Genomic DNA, 20074 nt, shown 5'->3' with positions numbered 1-20074 from the left:
TATGGCTCCTCTTGTAATGTCAGCCAGGGAAGCTCTCACCTAAGTGAGCTGGACCATTCCCATGAAAGTGCCCATGGCTCTGAGCAAGAAGATGATCACCAGGAAAGAGAGTCAGATCATTCCTACCACAGTTCAGGCAGCTACCGGAAGGATGGTCAGGCATGGCTCAGGGAGCAAGAGGAGCCTCACACCAAAGGAGAGGAGGAGAAGGTCTGCGAGACAGAGGAGAAATGCACAGACCATTCTGCAGCTAAGTTACCTCTGGAACTTGAGAAACCCAAGGATGTTGATGCAGGAGCCCAAGTGAGGTAGGTGTTAACTGTTACTGAGTTCTTTTTAAGTCATTCAAAGAGGATTCCTCTCTTTGCTATTTCCTGGGCAAATTACATACATTGTTCTTGCAGACTTCTCTAACAACTAACTTGATGTCGCTGGTCTGTGAAACATATTTATGTGCAGGACCAATTATTTATGAGACATTGGCTAAGCTTAAACTGTGTTTGCTATGTATGTAAAAAGGAATGTCTGCTAGTGCCTTGAAGCTCATTTGCTGTATTTTTTGTTTCTGGTTTGATGAATGTAGTCTGGCCCAAAGATAGCTGCTTCCATTGCTGATGTGTGATCAAGCTTATGTGTGAGCAACCAAGAACTACATGTAGTCATGGTTAGAGCTGCACTAGTTCCTTTCTTGTGTAGTAGGCTACCACAATTAGAGTTAGTGTTTATGTAGTTGTAGGTTGTAGAATTACAATGTGAATAGACATGTTGCTCTGACTCACTATGGCAGCTTTTCTTGTCCTTACACTTGGGCTTTCCAAGCTGTCAGCAGTATTGAAAACAGTCTTCAAAAGTATTTCAGCTAAGTTTGGAGGAGTAGTGTGATGAGTTTTTTACAGGTTTTACAGGACTTTAAAATTTCACTACTTAATTTTGGGAGTGACTTTTTTGCTTGAGGTAATCAAATCATTGCAGCCCCTGGTGTGGCTACGGTTATACTGTCATGAATATGGGGGATTGTTTTAATCTGGTTCAGTTAGACCCATGGAAAGATGTTTACCTATCTGTACCCTTTGGAGTGTACAGCTTGTGTCACTGTACTTATATGAGAGAATTAACCACAGCAGTTCCTGTGTAGGCAAGCCTTACACTGAAGATGAAAAAAGGAAAACAAGACTAGAAAAAGTGTTACACTGGTTTTAAACTCTGTCTCACTTTCCTCTTCTCCTTACAGAGCAGCAGGAGTCTTGTCCCAGAATGACTGGCCTATATTTGTTCACAGGAAAGGTTATTCACATAGTCTGTTTCAGGCTGATTTAGGCATCTAACCTGGACACTCCTGCATCACGGGCTCCCTTTCTGTCCACGCTCTGGCACTGCTTTCCTGTCTCCATGGAGTATGCATGGAACTGAGCTCTGAATGTTGATCCTTAGAGTTGCACCTGAGCTAGATGTGTAGCATGGATGCATGTTGCTCTCAGCTACTTTTTTTTTTAATACTGTCAGCAGTGCAGGGTGCTTTGCAGACAGGGAAAGATGATTGTTTTGGTGGTTTACACCTAAGTGACATACAAAAGAAGGAATGCAAGCAAAGGCCCAATGTTTCATGAGGTTAGGGAGTGTAAAATGTGCTGTGGGGCACTGAGATGGAGGATTACTGCCAGATGCACATGCTCTCTTGAAAAGCTGTAGGAGAGCGTGGAGTGAGAAAGGTGTAATGAATGGGGAAAAACACAGCTGAGGCCTGCTGCCAGTCTTTCCACTGAAGAGCGGCTGTAAATTTGTAGCAGTAGGCATGAGTAGGAAGAGGCAGTGATTAGAAGGGACCTGCAATAGGCATGGGGATGGATAATCTTCCATCTGCCTCTGTGTATGTGCAGTTATGATAGTAACGTGTTGAACTGGCTTGTTCAGGTATCTTGGGCTTCTTTAGTGATGTTCTGACCAACATGATCTTACTCCTGGGGCTGGATTGTATCCTAGCTTCTCTCTTTCAGCTCATCAGTTTCCAAGATGGTTCCTACGTGTAAGGAAATGTCTACTTTAGTCTCTAACTTCCTAGAGCATGTGCAGAGTTGTGTTGACCAGAGCCTGTTGGTTACTTCAGCTTCTAGAGCTGAAGTTGTGATTGAACTGTGTAACGTTGAATCTTGAGTACTACAGATGAATGTTTTTCATATAGTGATTTTCTGTTTCTTGCCTTTAAGCTACCATGGTGACAACGAGCCACCACCATTTCCTCCAGCAAGAGCCCATTGGATTAGAGCCATTAGCAAAGTTCGTCTGCGGCTTCAAGAGGTAGGATGGAGTATTGCTTTGCTGCTCCTCTGTGCTACCTGCATTTTAGATCTGTGGCTGAAGGTTTAATTTCTTGTTCCTTGTAAGACACCTCTTACAGTTTTGATGTTTGCAGACAAAAATTTAATCAAATGTATTGTATAGGACTGCAGCATGTTGTGATGGGCTCAGAGCTATCTAATTCTATCAAACATTTTGAGCATCATTGTGGAACTAGAGATGAATATCAGAAAGATGCAGAAGCAGAGAAATTAGCTCTGAATTTGTAAATAGTAATAATAATGTCTGGAACTAAATGGTTTGTGTTAAACTGTTCGAAATGAAGACTTTTTCTCAAGGCATGTTGAGGATAGCTTGTTAGCTTAGTAGGAGTTGTCTGTATTACTTGTCATGTGAAAATGTTCCTTGGGAAGCTTTACATCAAATATTTTTATATATACTAATTGAAAGTGGGTGTATAATAAGTCTTGGTATTTCCATCTCATGAAAGTAAGATTTAAAAATAAATAATCTTGATTTGGGAAGTCAAAAGGAAAAGGTTGTGACATTTTCTTCAACAGTATAAACACTCTTGTTTTAGAAAACAGCGATTAAGAGCTGAAAAGTTGTGGGGTTTTTTTTTTAAGTCTTATGCTTTCATCCATCTGTATGCCCACAGAAAGATAACATATGCTGTTCATATTCTATAGATGATAAACTATTGCCTACTACCCAAAGTGCAGAAGTGCAGAGTTAATATATTTCATTTAGAAATACTACTTTCTGCTAGAGCTCTACTGTTTTTATAAGAAATTATTTTACAGTATTTATCTATCAGTAGCAAGACTTTTCCTTCTCTTGTGGATTTCTTGCAAATTTTTAGGATTTTTTTTTTTTTTTCATTTGGGAAGGCATCTGAAGTGCCATAGGAGAAATAGTTTTTCCCTTGTCTTATCTGGATTGTAAATTCTTTACTCTCTAACAATTACTGTGTTAATTTGCTTCTGAGCAGAGGGGATTTGGGTCAAAACTGTCAGTATGCAATGGAAAGTGAAATTTAAGACCACTGTTAGTATCTAAGAAGAAAAGGAACTTCTGTTGTGGTTTTGTAGAGCATGCAAGCAAAACAGCTTAGTTCTGTGGCTTATGGAAAAAAAGTGCACAAACATACTAGAATGGACAAGAGATGCAGTGATGGCTCTCCCTGGATACCTCTGTTTTTTTTCCTGAGAGAGTACAAGGTGCCTGAGGTGGTTCAGCATCAGTCTTTGTGTTTCTGCTGAACTGGAAGGAAGACATGCTTTGAGATTACTGTTACAGGAACACTGATTTAGTTAGGATAGCAAAATGTCATGACTTACTTTGCCTTGACCACTCCTAACAACTATTGATCCAAAATTCCCTTAAAACAAAAAAATGTAAGAGAGAGAGCTTTCTAGCAGCCTGCTCCAGGGCTTAGCTGTATTTACTGTCCAAAGGCCTTTTCTAACCTCTGCTCTAGATCTCTTGTGCCATATAAATCCATTTCTCATGATTACGACAAGTAGTAAAGGAGCAGAATGGATTCCCTTCATCTCTGGAATAGTGAAGGGCTGCTGCAAAGAGAGGACAAAGCTCCACTCACTTTTCTCATGTTCACTAAATACCCTTTTTCTTTTAGCCTTTTCTTGTCAGGTTTTTTTCCTTAGGCAGTCTGTAATCAGCTTGTCTTCCCCCCCATACACTTCCTTTCTTTTTTTTTTCCTGAACTGCAGTGTCCAAAGCTGAATGTAGAAACCCAGCTGAGAGTGTGCTCATGTGCGCTACAGAGCAATGAAGACTTTGTTCTCCAGGCTGTGATCCTGATATCCCAAGATATCAAGTATCCTGCTGTGGTGGTGCCTTTTTATTGCAGACTAACATTGATGGATAGTTAGCCTCTTATCCTTTCCAGAGCTGATGTTCCTTCTGAAGAAGAGCTTTGTCAGCTGTTCCTTACCCTATATTTGTGTTGGATTACAGTTGAATATGACTTTGCACTTGTTCTTATAGAATTGTTTTTTTTACTCCTTAAGCACATAGCTGTCTGTCTCTTCCTAATTTGTTATGCCTACAAATCCTTCAAGTTGTATGTGAAAAAGTTGTGTAGTACCCAAGCTGCCAGGCTCTGTGCTACTATAGCTGCCTGAGGGACCCTGCTTGATACATTCTTTGAGTTTGGTTTCACTGAGTTTGATTTTTTGCAGTGTGTTTGCATCTAATTTAGCAGTTTTTACATGCTGAGGTCTGGATGAACTTCTACTGTTCTTCTCCTACTCATAAGACTAATTTACCTTGTCATAGAAGGAAGTTAAATGCATTTGACACAGTTCTACTCTTGCTGAAACCATGCTTGCTGTTATTTCTCTCCTTTTTATGTTCTAGAAGATTTGCAAATAATTTGATTATTTGTTCCAGTCTTCAATTCCCAGGGAGTGAGGGAAGTCAAGTTAGCACTTTCATAATTATCTGAGTCTTCCTCTTTCTATTTTTTAAGCATAAATGCTTGCTTTGCCCTTTTCAAATCTTCAATTGCCTGTTTTTCAAGTTCTTAGCACTTTGTGATTGTCGGTGTTGCAACCTAGTACTTGAGGATGAAGATTTCTCAGGGCCAGCTGACTTAGAAATAGCTACCTTATATTTACTTTCAAATTTGTTTTCCTTTACTGCAGTCTTTTTTTTTTTTATAACTTGCTAAATTTTTTTTTTTTTAAATATTATTAATTCTGTCAGCTGCCTGGCTGCAGTTGTCCCTGTCAGTGAAGACCTGAAGCAATGAAGGCATCAAGTCTTCCAGCCTTCTGAATGCCACCTGATGATAGCTTTGTCTCCCTATGAGTAGTAGCCATGGTTTTTTTGTCATGTTGTGTGTTCACTGCTAGGTGTTTAATTTTGTGCTTCGGCCTTTTGATTTCTTTCCTGTGCAATCATGCTTGTCCTTAAAAACTTCCTCAAGAAGAGAGTTCACGTGGTCCGAAGAGGGAGCAGGTCCTTTCCTTCCTCTTCGCTGGGATAGCTTGTGTGTTTTTGGTGGTTTTTGGGGTTTTTTTTTGTGTTTTTTTTGGTGTCTCCTAATGCTGTTTCATTAACTGTTAACAGCTTCTTGAACTCCCTGGGCCTTTAAGCTCATGAGCTGTAGCTACTGATTTTCTGATTTTTATTAGTTTGTGTTCTTGAATTACATAGTGTTTTTCTAGCTTGTCTAATGCCTTTCCTTCTAAGGTATCAGGAAGACTGTCACAGTTTTCTCAGATGCATTTGCATCCTCATTTCTCTCTATAGTTTTGCTCAAATCCAGAAGAGCATCTTTGCTAGTTGCTTTCTGCACCTTGTGCATCATCTGCTTGTTCCTAGATCTTGTGTGAAAATCAGTGATATGAATACAGACTATCCAGGTGAGTATCAGGATTTTAAAAGTCCTTGTGATGATAATCTAACCAGGTGAATCTGTTGGTAGTTAGAAAAGGTCATGTCTCATTTCTCTGATCACCCAATTAACATCTTCCCATCTTCTGTCATTACCTAGAAGCTTTTGAGAGGACTATCCTTCTCTTTTATTTCTGCGCTTAGAGTAGCTGCTTATGTCCTTAATGTTCAGAGTGATGCCTCCAGCTCTTCTCCATATTTCTCCTCCTCAATGTGCAACATCATTTCATTAATAGGTGTGGAGCTCCAGCTCATGGACTGAAATGGTTCTTATGACTCTTAATTGTTAATGATCTGGCTGAAATTTGAAAGAAAGAAAAAAAAATACCCAAGAAGTTTCCATCTGTTACGTGATTATAAATCCCCTGAGCAATTCAGCCTCCCACCTGGGAACAGATTAATATTCATGTGAATAATATACGTGCATCCTACAGCACCATGAGTCAGAGAAATGTAGTATTTTAATTAAGACTTCACAGTTATAAAATGGCACAGAAATTTGTAACTGTGCATGTTAAAAAAACTTCGTGGTAGCATGCATGTTTCTTTTTAACTTCTGCTGTTTTGCTTGTTCTCTTTCTGTGTTTGTGAAGAGGAATCTTAATTATGCCAGAATCAAACTAGGGTTTTCATCCCTGAGAGGAATGACTCAATAATTCTCACCTTCACACTTAGAACTTTGTCTACAAAGAGGGATTAATTGATAGCTCGTGTGCTGCACTCCCTCTGTGGGAGCTTCTTTTCCAGAAGAAGAACAAACACACAGCTATTGCATCTTCAACTTGCAGCCCTCTTTAACTGAAATAGCCTTCAGCTAGAGACATGGTTGTGTGACTTTTAAAATTACACACATTTGAATCTGAGTTTTGTATAATGTGAAGAATTGGCAGACTGGAGAAGAGCAAAATTCAGTCAAATCATCAAATTGCCTCTCTTACCAATTCTTTCAAGTATATTTAAGTATTACAAGAGGATATGGGGTCTGGGATTTTATCCACTTATATTGAATTTGTTTACGGGGAGGGGAAGTCTTACGCATAATTTTTCTCTTTCGTGTCAGGAGGGTAAATACATCAATTTATTTGTTTTGATTTCAAAACCAAAGTCAATGGAGCAGTGTTTCCTCCTTGGTTTTTCTTCTTTTAGAAGCTATTTTATACCAATTATTTTGTTTTTAATCTTTGTCTTTCCCTGTTAAATGTCAATAGTCTGTTCTTTTTGACTGCTGTGTAACTAGATCACATAGTGAGATGGCAGATGTAGTTCACGACATTGTTCTTCTGGAATATGATAGCATCTGCAGCGGGAGGGACTAAATAACTATTCTCCTCTAGTCTTAGAGGTACGCAGTCGTATCCTCAGTCTTATTTTCCCATGCCCCATAGCTTCACAGTCAGCACTTCTGATCAAGTACCTGCAGATACTTGAGAACCATCAGGGTCTTACTTTTAAAAGTCCTGATCCAGGGCGGGCTTTGTATTAGGAGTGTGATTTTGATTTTGGAGTGTGAAGCCCTATTTTTATTTTGAGAAAGCAAACTGTTGGTGCAAACCACTGCTCTTCCCGTCTTACGTAGCCATGGGGTGCCCTGAAGAGTCTTTTGTGGACTTCCACGGTTAGTCAGGAGACCAGCAAGGCACTAACTGGTGCCAGTTTTGGTTGCTAGTTTCATTGTAAGTTATCTGCCTGCCCCCACTCCCCACATGTGAATTCCAGCCCTCTGATGTACTGCACAGCAGTGGAGATGGCTAGTGGAGGACATGCCTGCTTTGAGCCAGTCACCAGAAGATTAGTGACTGTCCCTTTCCACCTCTCGTGAACTGTGCAGTCCATGCAATAGTTCACTTTGAGCATTTTATTTCCCTTAAGCTTTGTTGCCTAGGTGTCTCTTTATCAGTCCCGTGAAGATGAGTAAGCTCTGCATTTTCAAAGCTTCCCACACACTGGCAAGGCAGAAAGCTGAAGCACTGTGACTCTAACAGAGTTACTAGAAACTTCTCTTCATATAGAAAAACTACCTCTCCAGTTAAATGTCTTCCTTCTTTTCTACCTGTTGTATTTATGAAGGGTATCTTTAACCTCCACCAAAATAGCAGCATTGTGGATCAGATGTCCTAGGCATCAGGATTGGTGAGGATCTATAGAACACCCTTGCGCTCATGAAATCACTGTTCCTACACCAGAGAGGAGATCAGGTCTGTGTAGGTAAGGCACGATCAGAAGGCTGCTGCCAGCTGTAGTGTAGACCGTTGTTGTCAGGTGGCTGTTTTTGCAATGACAGTCCAATGCTTTCTGCATACCTTATCTATAAAATGCGTATGTGGCTTTCATATCCCGTAGGGATTGCACAACAATAATTATTTAGAAAACATTTTTAAATACAGAAGTAGTGAAAGGTTCTACTATCTCCCCTTACCATAATCATACTTCCCTGTGTTGCATCTGAGTTTGCAGACTGGCAAGTCTTGTGGGACTCCCCAAAGCCCTTCATGGCTTTCCCAAGGCAGCTTTTAGTGCAGGGTGATTCCCCAGTGACTGAACAACCTGTGTCTGTTGTCTCTTCTGGTTGCCTCTCTGCAAGGGAAGATTCAGCTGACATGCTATACTCAGAGGAGGAAAAGCTTGTTTCATCTCGAAGTGTCTTAAATAAGATACCTGCATATTCCCATCTGTTTGGAATAAAATGGTTGTTTATTTATCCTTACTGAGATTCTCGAAGACCTACTATCATTTTTTAACCTGCTTTACAATTAATATTAATAGTTACGTTACAACAAAGAGATAATTATTTGTATGTACACACAAGAAAATAGTGTTGTGCCTTTATTAGCTGCTATTGTGATTTTTGAATAGCTTTTTGATAGCCTCATTGTCAGTGGGAAAAATCAGCAGCCTTGCCCTTTTTAGAGTAGTTAAGGAAATGCTCTCCTGTGGAGCAACGTGTTGGTCAGAAATGCTTTTCATAATGACCACAGCAGCTAGGAGCCTGTTCAGTTGCTAACAGGATTTTCTGCAAGCTTCTCTGAACCTATCAATGTACTGACACTCAACTTCTATTCACTTCTGCTAAAAACCAGTTTTGATGTTGATGGTCTGTATTCCTCAGCACACAGGACATCTGTCCCCTTCAGTGACAGCAGAGTTCCTCCATACCTTCTTGTTGCTGGTTAGAAAAAAACCAAACGAACTTGTGGAATTTTCTTAGTCATAACAGGAGTTTGCAGAGTGGATAGCTAACTTTTCTACAATGCTATTTTACTTTTTCACTGCAAGCCTCCTGTGGGCTTGCAAGACCAGGGGTAGCTTCCACGAGTGGCCAAAGTATCCTGACATCTTATTTCTTTTCCTGATCTATAGTAGTGTTCAGGACTACAGCTTTGCTTCTCTAGTTTTGTATTGTAAACTCTACATCTATAAGTCAAAATTCTTATGAAGCCTTTGAATGGGAATCCAAGTATAATTTACTTTTCTTCCAAGGTTTATTCCATTGATTTCCTTAAAGAAAGGGAAGGTGTTTATGAACATCTGGGATGTAGTTTACAAACAGGGAATGATAATGATTCACAGTCGGGTGCATCTCTTTCTTTGTGCCAGTGCTGCACTTTAAGTTCAAGTAATACATTTTGACTGAACTGTATGCTTCTGTTCTCTGACATGTAAGGTCATAATGATAGTACTGGGATGCATAGTCTGCCATTATATCAATTTTTTTTTTTTTTTTTTTTTTTACTTGGAACACTTCGTGTGTGTGTGTTTGACTTCTGGAGTGAAGCTGGATGGAAAGTGGCTGCTGCTTTTGCAAATTGGGAGTGGTTTGGGGATGGTAGGAGGTTAGACATTTGGATTTTGACTTTTTGAGATTGACCGGGATCTGACAGATGGAAGACCTCTCTGTGGAAAAGCCAGCACTTTAAGCTACAATATATCTAGAATCAGGGGGGAATAGGACTCTAGTTCCTGATCTAAACTGGGCAATACTGAGATTTTAACCTAGGTTTCCCCCAGTTTAGAAAACTGCATTGACTGCTAACCTGTAACGCTTTTCTAGGGAATGACTGTTCCCTGTACTCCTGGTCCCGTTTAGACCTCTTAGACCAGAGAAACACTCCTGTTCAAATTAATCATGGTCGTGTAAAGCAGATTTTGATTCTGAGAAGTTGGTGTTTTCTGAAGGAAAAAGTGTTTTAGTCACCTTCCTTTTCCTCCATGGAAGTTGTACCCTTGCTGATCATTGAGCAAGATGTGAGTGACAGCAGTGGGCTGGTGGTGTGGATAGATGACCTATATCTTGTACAGCTCCTAGGTTCCAAATTAAACTATGTACCTGGAATTGCTGCCTTTTTCTCTCTGGCATCATTTATCTTTGGCAGTCTGGTCACAGTGATTTCTGTGTTTGTTATCTCCAAAAGTGACTTGCATGTTGCAGGCTGAAGGAAGTATCCATGTGCAGAGAGCACCTCTGAACCAGGATGAACTACAGCAAGCTCTTGTCCCCTGTCTGGTGCTGCCCAGCTTGCATTCACGTTTGTACCAAGACTCTTCCAAATACTTTGTCGAGCGAGTGCTGGTCCTTTCTCAGGCTGTGCTGCAGCTGTTGTCTGAAGCTTTCAGGAAAAACGGAACCCAGATCTGTTTGGGAAGTGGACCAAATCCTCTAAATAGTATATACCAAAGGCTTCAGAAGAATACTAAAAATGTTGGAGCTGAGGCAACCGTTGCCACCTTATGCAAAACTCCCCTTTTTGCACCTTGTTTTGGGGGTGTAATGGCAGAAAGAATTACGGCAGTGTGCTTTGTTGGTAGAGGCTTGTGTCTGATATGGAGTGGGGTACAGAACGCTGTGGTGTCCTGACCTGGCACTCGTACATGGTGCTCAACAGTAGAAATTGAGAGCGCTTTATCTAGCATTGGAGTAAGTCAGTTCCTCCTGCTCAGAATAGGGGTGCAATGGGAGAGGTGGGTGGGGGGACTCCTACCTGCCACATATGCAGCCCTTAAAAATAGCATTGGCTGTTGGGAGAGCCAGACTTCACACTCTTATTTTTAAGGCTCTGTGTGGGAGGAGGGGATATTTCCCAGTGTTGTGTATTACTGAAGCAATCTGTACAAGAAATGCTGTACTGGAGAGATAGCAGTGGGCTTTGACTTAGAAAGCACAGGTCTGGGGAAAAGAGGAGCTAACCAGCAGTGGCTGAGAGCATCATAAATGAAGCATTAACTATTCATGCAATGTTAGCAAACACTTTGAATAACATCATAACTTCACAGTAAAAGGCAGTAGGTCAGAAAAAGGGGTTTGGTACATGACAATTTTGTCTTTTAGAGTTGTTTTTCTTTCACTTGCTTCTTGTTTTCCAAGCTGAATGGTTACACAACTTGTTTAGATGTAGGGCAGGATTGCATTGCATGCTTTTGAGAGCTAATTTTTGAAGTTGTGTAAGGGTTGTTGTAACTGGAATCTTCTAGTATTGTGCATCTAGATTTAAGTCAGATGTTTGCTTCCCCCCCCCACCCCCCACCCTGTTGTAAAAGTGGCATTTGGAAGTCAAAATGCTGTTAATAATGCTTAATGTAATGCCTGAAGACAGCAGGACTCCAGTTCTGGCTGATGCTACATAGTATGTAAAATAGAGTAGGAATTTTATTTTCTGCACATTTTAATTTCGATGAATTACTGAATTCAAGCCACTTGAAGGTTTTGTGATGCAACAAATGAATGCTGCCCATTAGGATGTAGCTCTTGCCAGGTGATACAAGAACTTTCTTTGCACCCAGACTCCTTTCTTGGCATCTAAACAGGATCTTTAAGACATATCATGGCCACCGAGAAGTTGTCTACTGTCTGCTCATATTTAGAGTCTGAACAATTTTGTGACATTGGGGAGGACTGATCAGAGGAGCCTGATCTGCATCAAGCTGTGGGTTCACTTCCATTGCTGTGATCGTTAATCACGGGCACTTTCAAAAGGGCTTTTTGGTGGTTCCCAACTGGTTTCATTTGAAACTTGCACATGGTAAAGTTCTTCCTCTCCTTGGCTTTTGAATCTGTAAGGAAATGCCTGCAGCCTTTCCTGGAAGTCTGTGAGCTGTTTTTCTAACATGCATCCTCTGCTGAAAGACGCTTGAGAACATCAAGGTATCGGATAGCTGTTCTGCAGGGAGAATTTCCTGAGTGCATTGACAGCTTCATCCTTTGTGTGTTATAAAACTAAAGATAATTTAGGCATAAAACTGGGCTGAAATCCCAAATGTAGCTTGAGATTTTCAGCTGTTGCTGAAGCGTGCAGGTACCAGATGCTGGAAGGGCTGTGATTAGTCTGAGTGCTACTGGGGCACCATAGGCAGTGAGTCTCTTACTGTACAGGGGGTAGCTTGTGCCTTCTGGCTTGCAGGATGATGTGGTACCAGGTGAGCAGTGGTTCTGCGCTCTGAGCTAGGGGAGTATCCTGTTAAAAACAGGAGGATCCTATTTAAGCCACTCTCATGCATTGGATCAGATAGGGAGGAGGAAGGGCTGTTCTGGGTGTCTGTACCCTTATTTAGTCTGCCCTCATAGGTGTAGGGCAGAGGCTGCAGTATTAACTGGGAAAGAAAGTATTACTGCCTGGCAAATGGGAAATTAGTAAAAATACTAATTGCATGCTGCTTTGTACTCTGTACTACACTGTGACAGACCAAGTGGGCAGCAGGTCTCATCTGCCTGTACTTCTATAATATTGCTAATATGCCATGTAGGAAGCCATCAAATGATTTGGAGAAGATGGGGACTATTGCAAAAATCAGAGAGTAGGTTATAGAGGTGGGAGAGCGGATGCTGGGGTGGTCCTGGGAGTGGAGGTGCCAAGGGTGTGTGAGATGAGACCAAACAAGTATGGCTGAGCTTAGCAGACTGGAAGCTGAGAGCGGATGTTGCTGCCATGTACTAATAGAGCCTGGGAGTAAATATTGGCAAGTTTACAGCTATTTAAACTAAAGGTTAATGTTAGCACAAGAACAGAAGGGTATAAGCTGGTTATGAACAAACCCGAGCTAGAAATCAGAAAATGATTTTTCTAATTGTTAGTGTACAGCTTCCAAATGGGTTTCTTTGCCCTTTCTGTTTCTAATTAATCTAAAAATGGGTCTGTTTATGAAAGCTATCATATGACAGTCACCTGTGGGAGCAAAGAATGGGACTTCATCATCCAGGAAGCCTCTAAGTAGGCTGTGAGAAAAGTCCGTGGAACCACAGCCTTTGTAACTATTTTTTGTAGTGTGGCCTCCCCATGTTCACACTGCCCACCTGTCTGCCTTTTCTGCCAAACTGTGCCACGTTGCAGGACCCTGTGGGTTTCAGAGCACAAGCAGAAGTGCGTAGGAGAGATATTTGCTACTTAGATGCTGTCATTGAAGTAAAATTGTAAAAATCATATTGCAGCCCCTCTTGGATGGTGGCCTTTCTATGCAGTTATGTGGTAGATATTAAGGATGCTAGACTGTGTGAGGGGTTTCTTGAAGAACAGTAGTTATTCGTGACTCATGCCTGGTAATGAACCTGTCACAGATATGATTTTGTTTTCTGACAAATGTTCAAGTGGTAACAGTTTCAGAAAATATGGTGTAGTTTGTAAACAAGTTTGTTCTTAAATGAGATTTAAAAATTCCCCATGGGATTTCAGTTGCTTATTTAGACAGTAAATTGCAATCAAACCTATATTCATTAAAAGTTTTTAAAAGCCAACACTGGAAAATTATTTTCTTGAAGAGCTTGAAAAGCAGTGGAGACTATCAAGACAAAATCGATGATGTGTACTAAAAAGGAGATAATAGAGCTATCCAGCTAGAAAGGAATTTAGTTTTAGCATTGAACTGATTTATCTATTTAGGCTCACTTCAGTCAATACTTTAAGTTGTAAGTTGTTACATACAAGAATATATGAAATACAAATAGAGGTTGCTTTATGTAAAAGATCAGTTTATTTTAACCATGTTTCCATCTGTTTTTTATTTTTGTTAATGAGTCAATATTCACCTTGTATTTTAAGATAACAGAGACGTTTTTGAAAAACTGTTATTGAGAAACTGGGAATGCTAAACTTTATTGCAATTTATTTAAATTTTTCTATTTTTATTCAGTATATCCTGTTAGTGCAGCAGATTGAAATACAGGCAAGTGTTTTTGTGGTATCTCATATAGTGGGTACTTGAAGGATCCAATTTTGTCTACACAAATACCTATAGATTGGCTGGTGTATTCACTCTGAATTTTGTTATGCCTAATTTAAGGAACTTAATTTAAAGCAAGTATACCTCTCCTTCATATTTTGTGACATGAATACATGTTACTCATCCTAATTAAGTCACTCTATTTTTAGCTTGCAGTAGTAATAACTAGTTAATATACAACTGTGACAACTGCTAGACCTGAGAGCACAGAACAGAGACAGCAGCTACTGGAATGACCCCTCGCCATCCCTGCTCAGTATTTGGGTGTGTTCTGGTCAAACTGTGCTTGTCCCTTCTGTCACAGACTTACCACAGGGGCTAATTGGTCTCTCAGTCACTTCACTTAGGTCAGCAATGTAATCAAAGCCTGGCTTGTAGTGCAATTTTCATCCCTTGCAGAGGTTTTCTAAATCCAGTCATTTGCATTTTTTGCATTGGATTTCCTCCCCTGTCCCTCCCAATCATGGGAGCAGACTGACTGGGTTTCTAGACCCAGTTAATTCAGGCCCGTTTTGTAGAACCTGTCAAATGCCTTTACTGGAGGTGTGAAAGCTGTGTCTGAGCTTATTGGTAGGGTTGTGATTGCTGGAGTTGGCTTTGTCAGAGCTACGATGTGGCAGTGCCCCTTTTTTCTTGGGCAATGCCAATGCTAATGGTGTCCTCAGAGACTTACAGAGGCTTATGTGTGGTTCGTAACAAGTATTTATGGGGTATTTTGGTTCATTGATCAACTGCTACCTTCTGCAGGGAATACAAATATACTATTATTCCTACCTACAGAGAAAAGCATATTCTTTAAGCCAGGAGTCATAAAGGCAAAGGTAGTGTAGTTGAAAAGATACTTTCCGTGCTTTTTGAAAGTTGATGCATCCATGGAAGTGCTGGTAGGGGGTACAATGTGTCAGCAGAGGTACCTGGGCATTGCTTTGTAATTTTGTTGGTAAACATGCTTGGTAACATTGTTACGTGGTGCCGGACAAGCCATGGCGGCTTTTGAAAAGGGTTTTTCCATTGCGTCTCCCTCTGATCCATGAACTGATTTCTGGTTATTTGGTTTAAGATTCTGGAAATGAGCCATCAGACCGTAAGTGAAGTAGCTGGAAGCCAGACTAACAGAATTTGATATGCTCCAAACTTAAGTACTCTGAGAAATCAGGGTTTTGTTATCTTGAGATGGATGTCCAAACAGAGAAGGTCTTGACCTGCCTCTGCCCTCGTTCTTCAGTTGTAATGCTGACTTTTTCACTTCACAGGTATGCTTTGAAAACACTAATTCATGCTTGAATTACTTGAGTAATATGATGATGAGTGCAAAGAATACTCCTTAGCCCGCTGCATGTTGATGGTGATGTAGCTGCATGTAATGTTAGGGCCTGGCTGCAATATGATAAATAATGCATGTGGTCATGCTTTGAATAACATGAAGGAAACAATATTAAAAGCAGTAGAACACTCTCTCTTCTTGCTGAGAAGGGGGTTTACTTGCAACCGGAGAAGGAATTGTCTGTAAGTTCATACTGGATGCTACCCTGTAGGGCCAAGGAACTGAATTCCTGTAGCCAAATCCTTAGGTGTTAGACCCACCTTTTGCACCTTTTTCCCTGTTCTCGCTGTCAAGCTCAGATAGGAAAACATGCTCTACAGTGTTTGAACTAAGTCTTTGTGCTGTTGACAGCTGGGTTGTTGTGCAGACCATGTGTGGGGAGTAATGCACCTTCATGCCTGTTGGCAGGTATATGTGTTACCAGGTATATGTAGTTTCCTACCTGGGGCAGGTTCTGCAATTATATAGGTAAGGAGCAATAAAACCAAGACCCAGGCAGTATGTGAAGAGATTAACTAGACCCTCTATCTTTCTGAAAAGCATCTCTGAAAAATGCATATACTCCCTCTTGTTAAAACCTTCTGGGATGGAGATTTTGTAGCTTCCCTAGACGATCCATGCTCACTTATGATTAAAAGCTTTTCCAGATGCCTAACCTAGCTTCTCACTGCTGCAAGTTAAGCCTGTTATTTCTTTATCTGTATTTAAAATAGAAATGCTAAATAGTTTACTTCCCTTGTGCTTTTCTCAACTCGTTCATGTTTGAAGGCTGTTGTGCCTACCTGAGGTCTACATTTCACAGCATCTGCAACTTTTCCTTCCCAGGTTTCTTGATCCAAAGAGCAATTACAGCTCTAACTGAGAGTATAATTTCAGGTTTTTTCACCCCCATCATATGTCTGTGCTCAGATGCTTTTGCATTTTAATGATGCTGATTATTTAATTACATGTGCAATTAAGACATTGATTATAATTTTCCAATTTCATGACATATCAAGTCCTTATGTTTGGGATGCCATTAGGAGGATGAGAGATGTAATTTGAAGGATGAGGCAGCAGAGGGAGAGTTTTCTCTGCTATAAATGCTTCCTCATTGCCTGTTGACCTAAGGTATTCAAGCTGACTTTAGTTTAAAAGCCAATATAATAGTTGTTTCTGGAATGGGGGAACCCAGCTGGTAAAATTTTGGAGTTGCTGAGTTGCGGAGGGCAACATAGATTTGCTGGGAGTCCATCTTCTACTTGTAGTTCTTGATTAAAAATGGGGAATGACAATTCAGCTAGAGAAGGGCTTCCGTGCTTTCAGATGGGCAGCCAAAACCCAGGATAAGACCTCTGGGGGCATTCAGTTGTTTTCAGGAATATGTTTAAGAAGGGTTTGTGTTGGTCATTGCTGGGGCACAAGGAGACAACATGCTACCCGAGAGCCTGTCACTCAAGACAGCTCTGCTTTTAAAGTCTTTAATTTTGAAGGCTGATGTGAGCTGTGATGAGTGGGCTTGGCACTGTCTCGACAGCGGCTTCTGAAAGGAGTGTGGTGCTTGGGAGGTAATGCTTATTTGTGCCCAAAAGTGGCTGGAAGTTACCGGATGGGGAAAAAAAAATAGCCTTTCCTCTGAAGCGCTGGGTTACAGAGCTGATAGTATTTGGTTGTGTATCTCAAGAATGTGAACATCCACATGGAGACAAGAAAGGGCAAACAGCTTTAGCCTTTGCATTTAAAGGGCGGCCTCGTATCTCTTAGGAAAGGCTTTGTCTTTGTGAGTGACACTGATGACTGTAAACAAATCAAATGGAGGATGATTTTAATCTGACCTTTTCTAACTTTATGACGAACACTCCCTTAAGGATTTTGCACCTTAAAAGTTCCCATGTCAGACTGGATCTCTTCTATCCACTGGAGGAGTTTTTGACTGGTGTGGAAGCATCAACCTTGGAGGGAAGGAGATGGGAGGACTCATTGCAGGCAGCTCTAAGGTCTCTGGTCAATCCCTGCCTGATAAAGATTGGCCTAAACCGTGAAGTGTAAAGATTCATAGCTCTGCAAAAACATTGGTGCTATGTTGACTCATTTTTTCATTAACCTTATAAAAATCCTACTCCTTGAATCTTACTACATTCTTGGTCTTGGAAATATCCTTTATTCTCAGGCTATGTTAAAGTCTTTCCTTCTGTTAATTCAGAAATGTTCATGTGCAGACATACTTAACAGTCAAATAATGTTAACACATGGGGTGTGAACATCTTTCCTATGAAGATGAGTCAGCCAGTGGTTTGGTGTTATCTGTGCACAACAAATGGACTTATGTTGCCTGTCTCTTTGGAAGGTAAACAGTCCCAATACCTCTGATCTTTAGCATTTTTTTCAATGTGCCAGTGCTATACTTGTCTTTCTATAAACCAAATAATTCAACTTTTATGGGAGGAACTTTGGGGGCTTTGCAGAAGATCTTCCTTTTCTTCAAATGTTTCAAGGCTCATGTCTGGCCATTGTCAGTTTCCAAGGTGCTGTAGGAGGTACCTTTGCCTTGTTCTCTTCTGACCTTGTAGGTCGTCCTTGCACCTTGCCTTATCCTTTCGTAGGGGAAAAGAAAGAATCAGTGCTTTGAGTGACACGTTCTCAAAGAAACTTGTTCTTTCATCTGAAAGCAACATCTTAAGCATGTTTCATAAGTGTGTTCTGGAGCTATTGTAATGACAGAAACAGCATTGACAGAGCAGTTTTAAACGCCTTGGAATATACAGTCCCCTCTCTTCCAGGCTTCTGTCCCAGCAGCACTGCTTAGATTGTGGTGATACACAGCTCCTCAAAGCGTGGTATTCATTGAGGACAGCTGTCAAACAGCAGGAGGTCATTGTTTTTTCATTAACACTTTGCTTTTAGACTGATTGATTTGATCTTCTTGTCGCTTTGAAGATAATAAATCGCATGTTTTCACTGCTGAATCGATTGTTAAACTTTACACTATGTATTTGAACGTCTGCGGTCTAATGCAGCACTGAACTCAAAGTACCTTACTCAGAACTCTGTCTTTAGGGAGATGCAGCAGGCAGTTTAATTTGGGACAGCTGGTTCTTACTTTTCTTCCAGTGAAACAAATCAAAAATTTGTTTTAGAGAGCTCTTGGGACAGAGATGTCTGAGACCATTTGTGAGGTGAATTAAACCTGAGTGAGTTGGACGGAATGTGTTCTTGCTGTTCCAGACAAACTCTCTCCATTGACTTTTCCATTTTTTTCTCGTGACTTTTTCCACCTTTTCTCTTTGTTTCATCTCTGTATGTGACATTTGTATCCTCTAATTTACTTAGCCACCCAATTTTATACTTTCCCAAGAGCCAGAACAATAGAAGTGTTCTGCTTGTCTTCCTGCAGGGAGAAGGGGTATGAGTGTGGGAGAGGGAGGAGCAGGACCTGTGCTTGGAGCGTGCTCATTTTCCTTTGGTTAATCCACTCGTACTTATGAAGGAATTGCTTACTTTTGCAATTTTATCAGTAATTCAGTACTTTACAGGAAGTTGGAATGAAATAGATAATGAAGAAGAAAGGGTAATGTATACCTTGCAGACATCAAAGCATTTGGCCTATATAGCTGAGCCTGGCTTTATCAGTTTTAATAATTCCCTGCTGGCTCAACCTAAAATTAAAATCTGTTGGCGAATTAAAAAATCGGACTAAGAAGTATTTAAATTTTTAAGTGGAAGTTTATTTCACTAGTAGAAGGCAAATAACTCAGTGCTCTGAGCCTTAAGGTAAAACACACTTTTTCTCACAGGCTTTTTTTAGATGCAAGTTGTGCCTATTTTTCCCAATTCTGAATTATCTTCATTATTTCAATAAACAAAACATCTGTGAAAAACAGAGCCTGTCTCAATCTCCTGTGCATTAGGGTAAGGGTTTTTAGATGTTTGACAGGTGCAATATTCCTTGCTTCTGAGAGCATCTCTGGTTTTGTCTTTTTGTAGCCACATTTCCCTCTCCAGCTCCTTGTGAACTGTGATGGGGGCTGTGACATTTTTCCAGCACTTCTTTGCTCATGACCTCCATTAGCAATGTCTCTTGTCTCTTCGTCTCATGAGACTTGCTTGCTTTTTCCATGTTTTTTTCTATTCTTATCAGGAAGCCATGGGAATACTGGGATTTTATGTGGCAGTGGTTGGAAATCGCCACAGGCTCTTTGGATCTCAAGAGCTGCGGCTGGAGGATTGTGTTTGGCCCCAGTGCATTTTTGACGTGGATGTGCTAATGTCTGGTGTTGATGGTTGCAGGGGTGGGCAAAGACCAAGGAAGGAAGAGATGTGAAGGACAGAGGCAGTGATGGCAAGATGACATTTGGTCCACTTGTAGAAGGATCTTTGGAAAAAGGGATACGAAAGCCTTGAGAGGCTGTCTAATGGATACTTCAGGTGCTATAGAGGCTTATGCGAATAAGAAAGTGTTTTCTGATGGATGCTTAATATTTTTTTTTTTTAAAAGTATTGCTGTGAAAGAGACCCCTGGCAAGATCTTTTTTGTCTTACTCATATGCAGTGCTTTGAAGATACTAAGTGCTACGCAAATCTTGGATTGCATTTTTATTTTCTCAGTTGGGCAGTCTTCATCCTTATGTAGATGAATTTGATATGGAGCTTTGGCTCTGACCTTAAGTGTTATAATTGGTGTGTTTAGTAGCAATCATTTCTATTGCAGTGGAACTCAGTGCCCTCAGTTGGGTAGGAGCCCTGTTCTCCTGGCAGAGTACAAATGTATAATGAGAAACTGGAGGTCAAACTCTTAAAATCATTTAAAGCTAAAGCACTTCTGAAAATCTGACCTATGGTCCCTGCCCC

At 40.7% G+C, this 20074-nt stretch overlaps 1 protein-coding gene across 1 annotated transcript in view; it reads left to right on the top strand.

Annotated features, from left to right (window-relative positions):
• Positions 1-20074, top strand: part of LOC104157843 (protein unc-13 homolog B-like) — a gene marked incomplete at its 5' end in the record, with an annotated part of 186843 nt that overhangs the window by 53658 nt on the left and 113111 nt on the right. The window contains 2 exons of the mRNA XM_009695336.1: positions 1-308; positions 2205-2295. Coding sequence (XP_009693638.1) covers positions 1-308; positions 2205-2295 — 399 coding nt within the window. The remainder of the gene's footprint in view (positions 309-2204; positions 2296-20074) is intronic.

This window comes from Cariama cristata, unplaced genomic scaffold (assembly GCF_000690535.1).
Source record: "Cariama cristata isolate BGI_N322 unplaced genomic scaffold, ASM69053v1 scaffold32130, whole genome shotgun sequence".
NCBI classification, from domain to species: Eukaryota; Metazoa; Chordata; class Aves; order Cariamiformes; family Cariamidae; genus Cariama; species Cariama cristata.
Note: the sequence above shows the minus strand (reverse complement) of the source record. Positions and strands in the feature narration are given on the sequence as shown.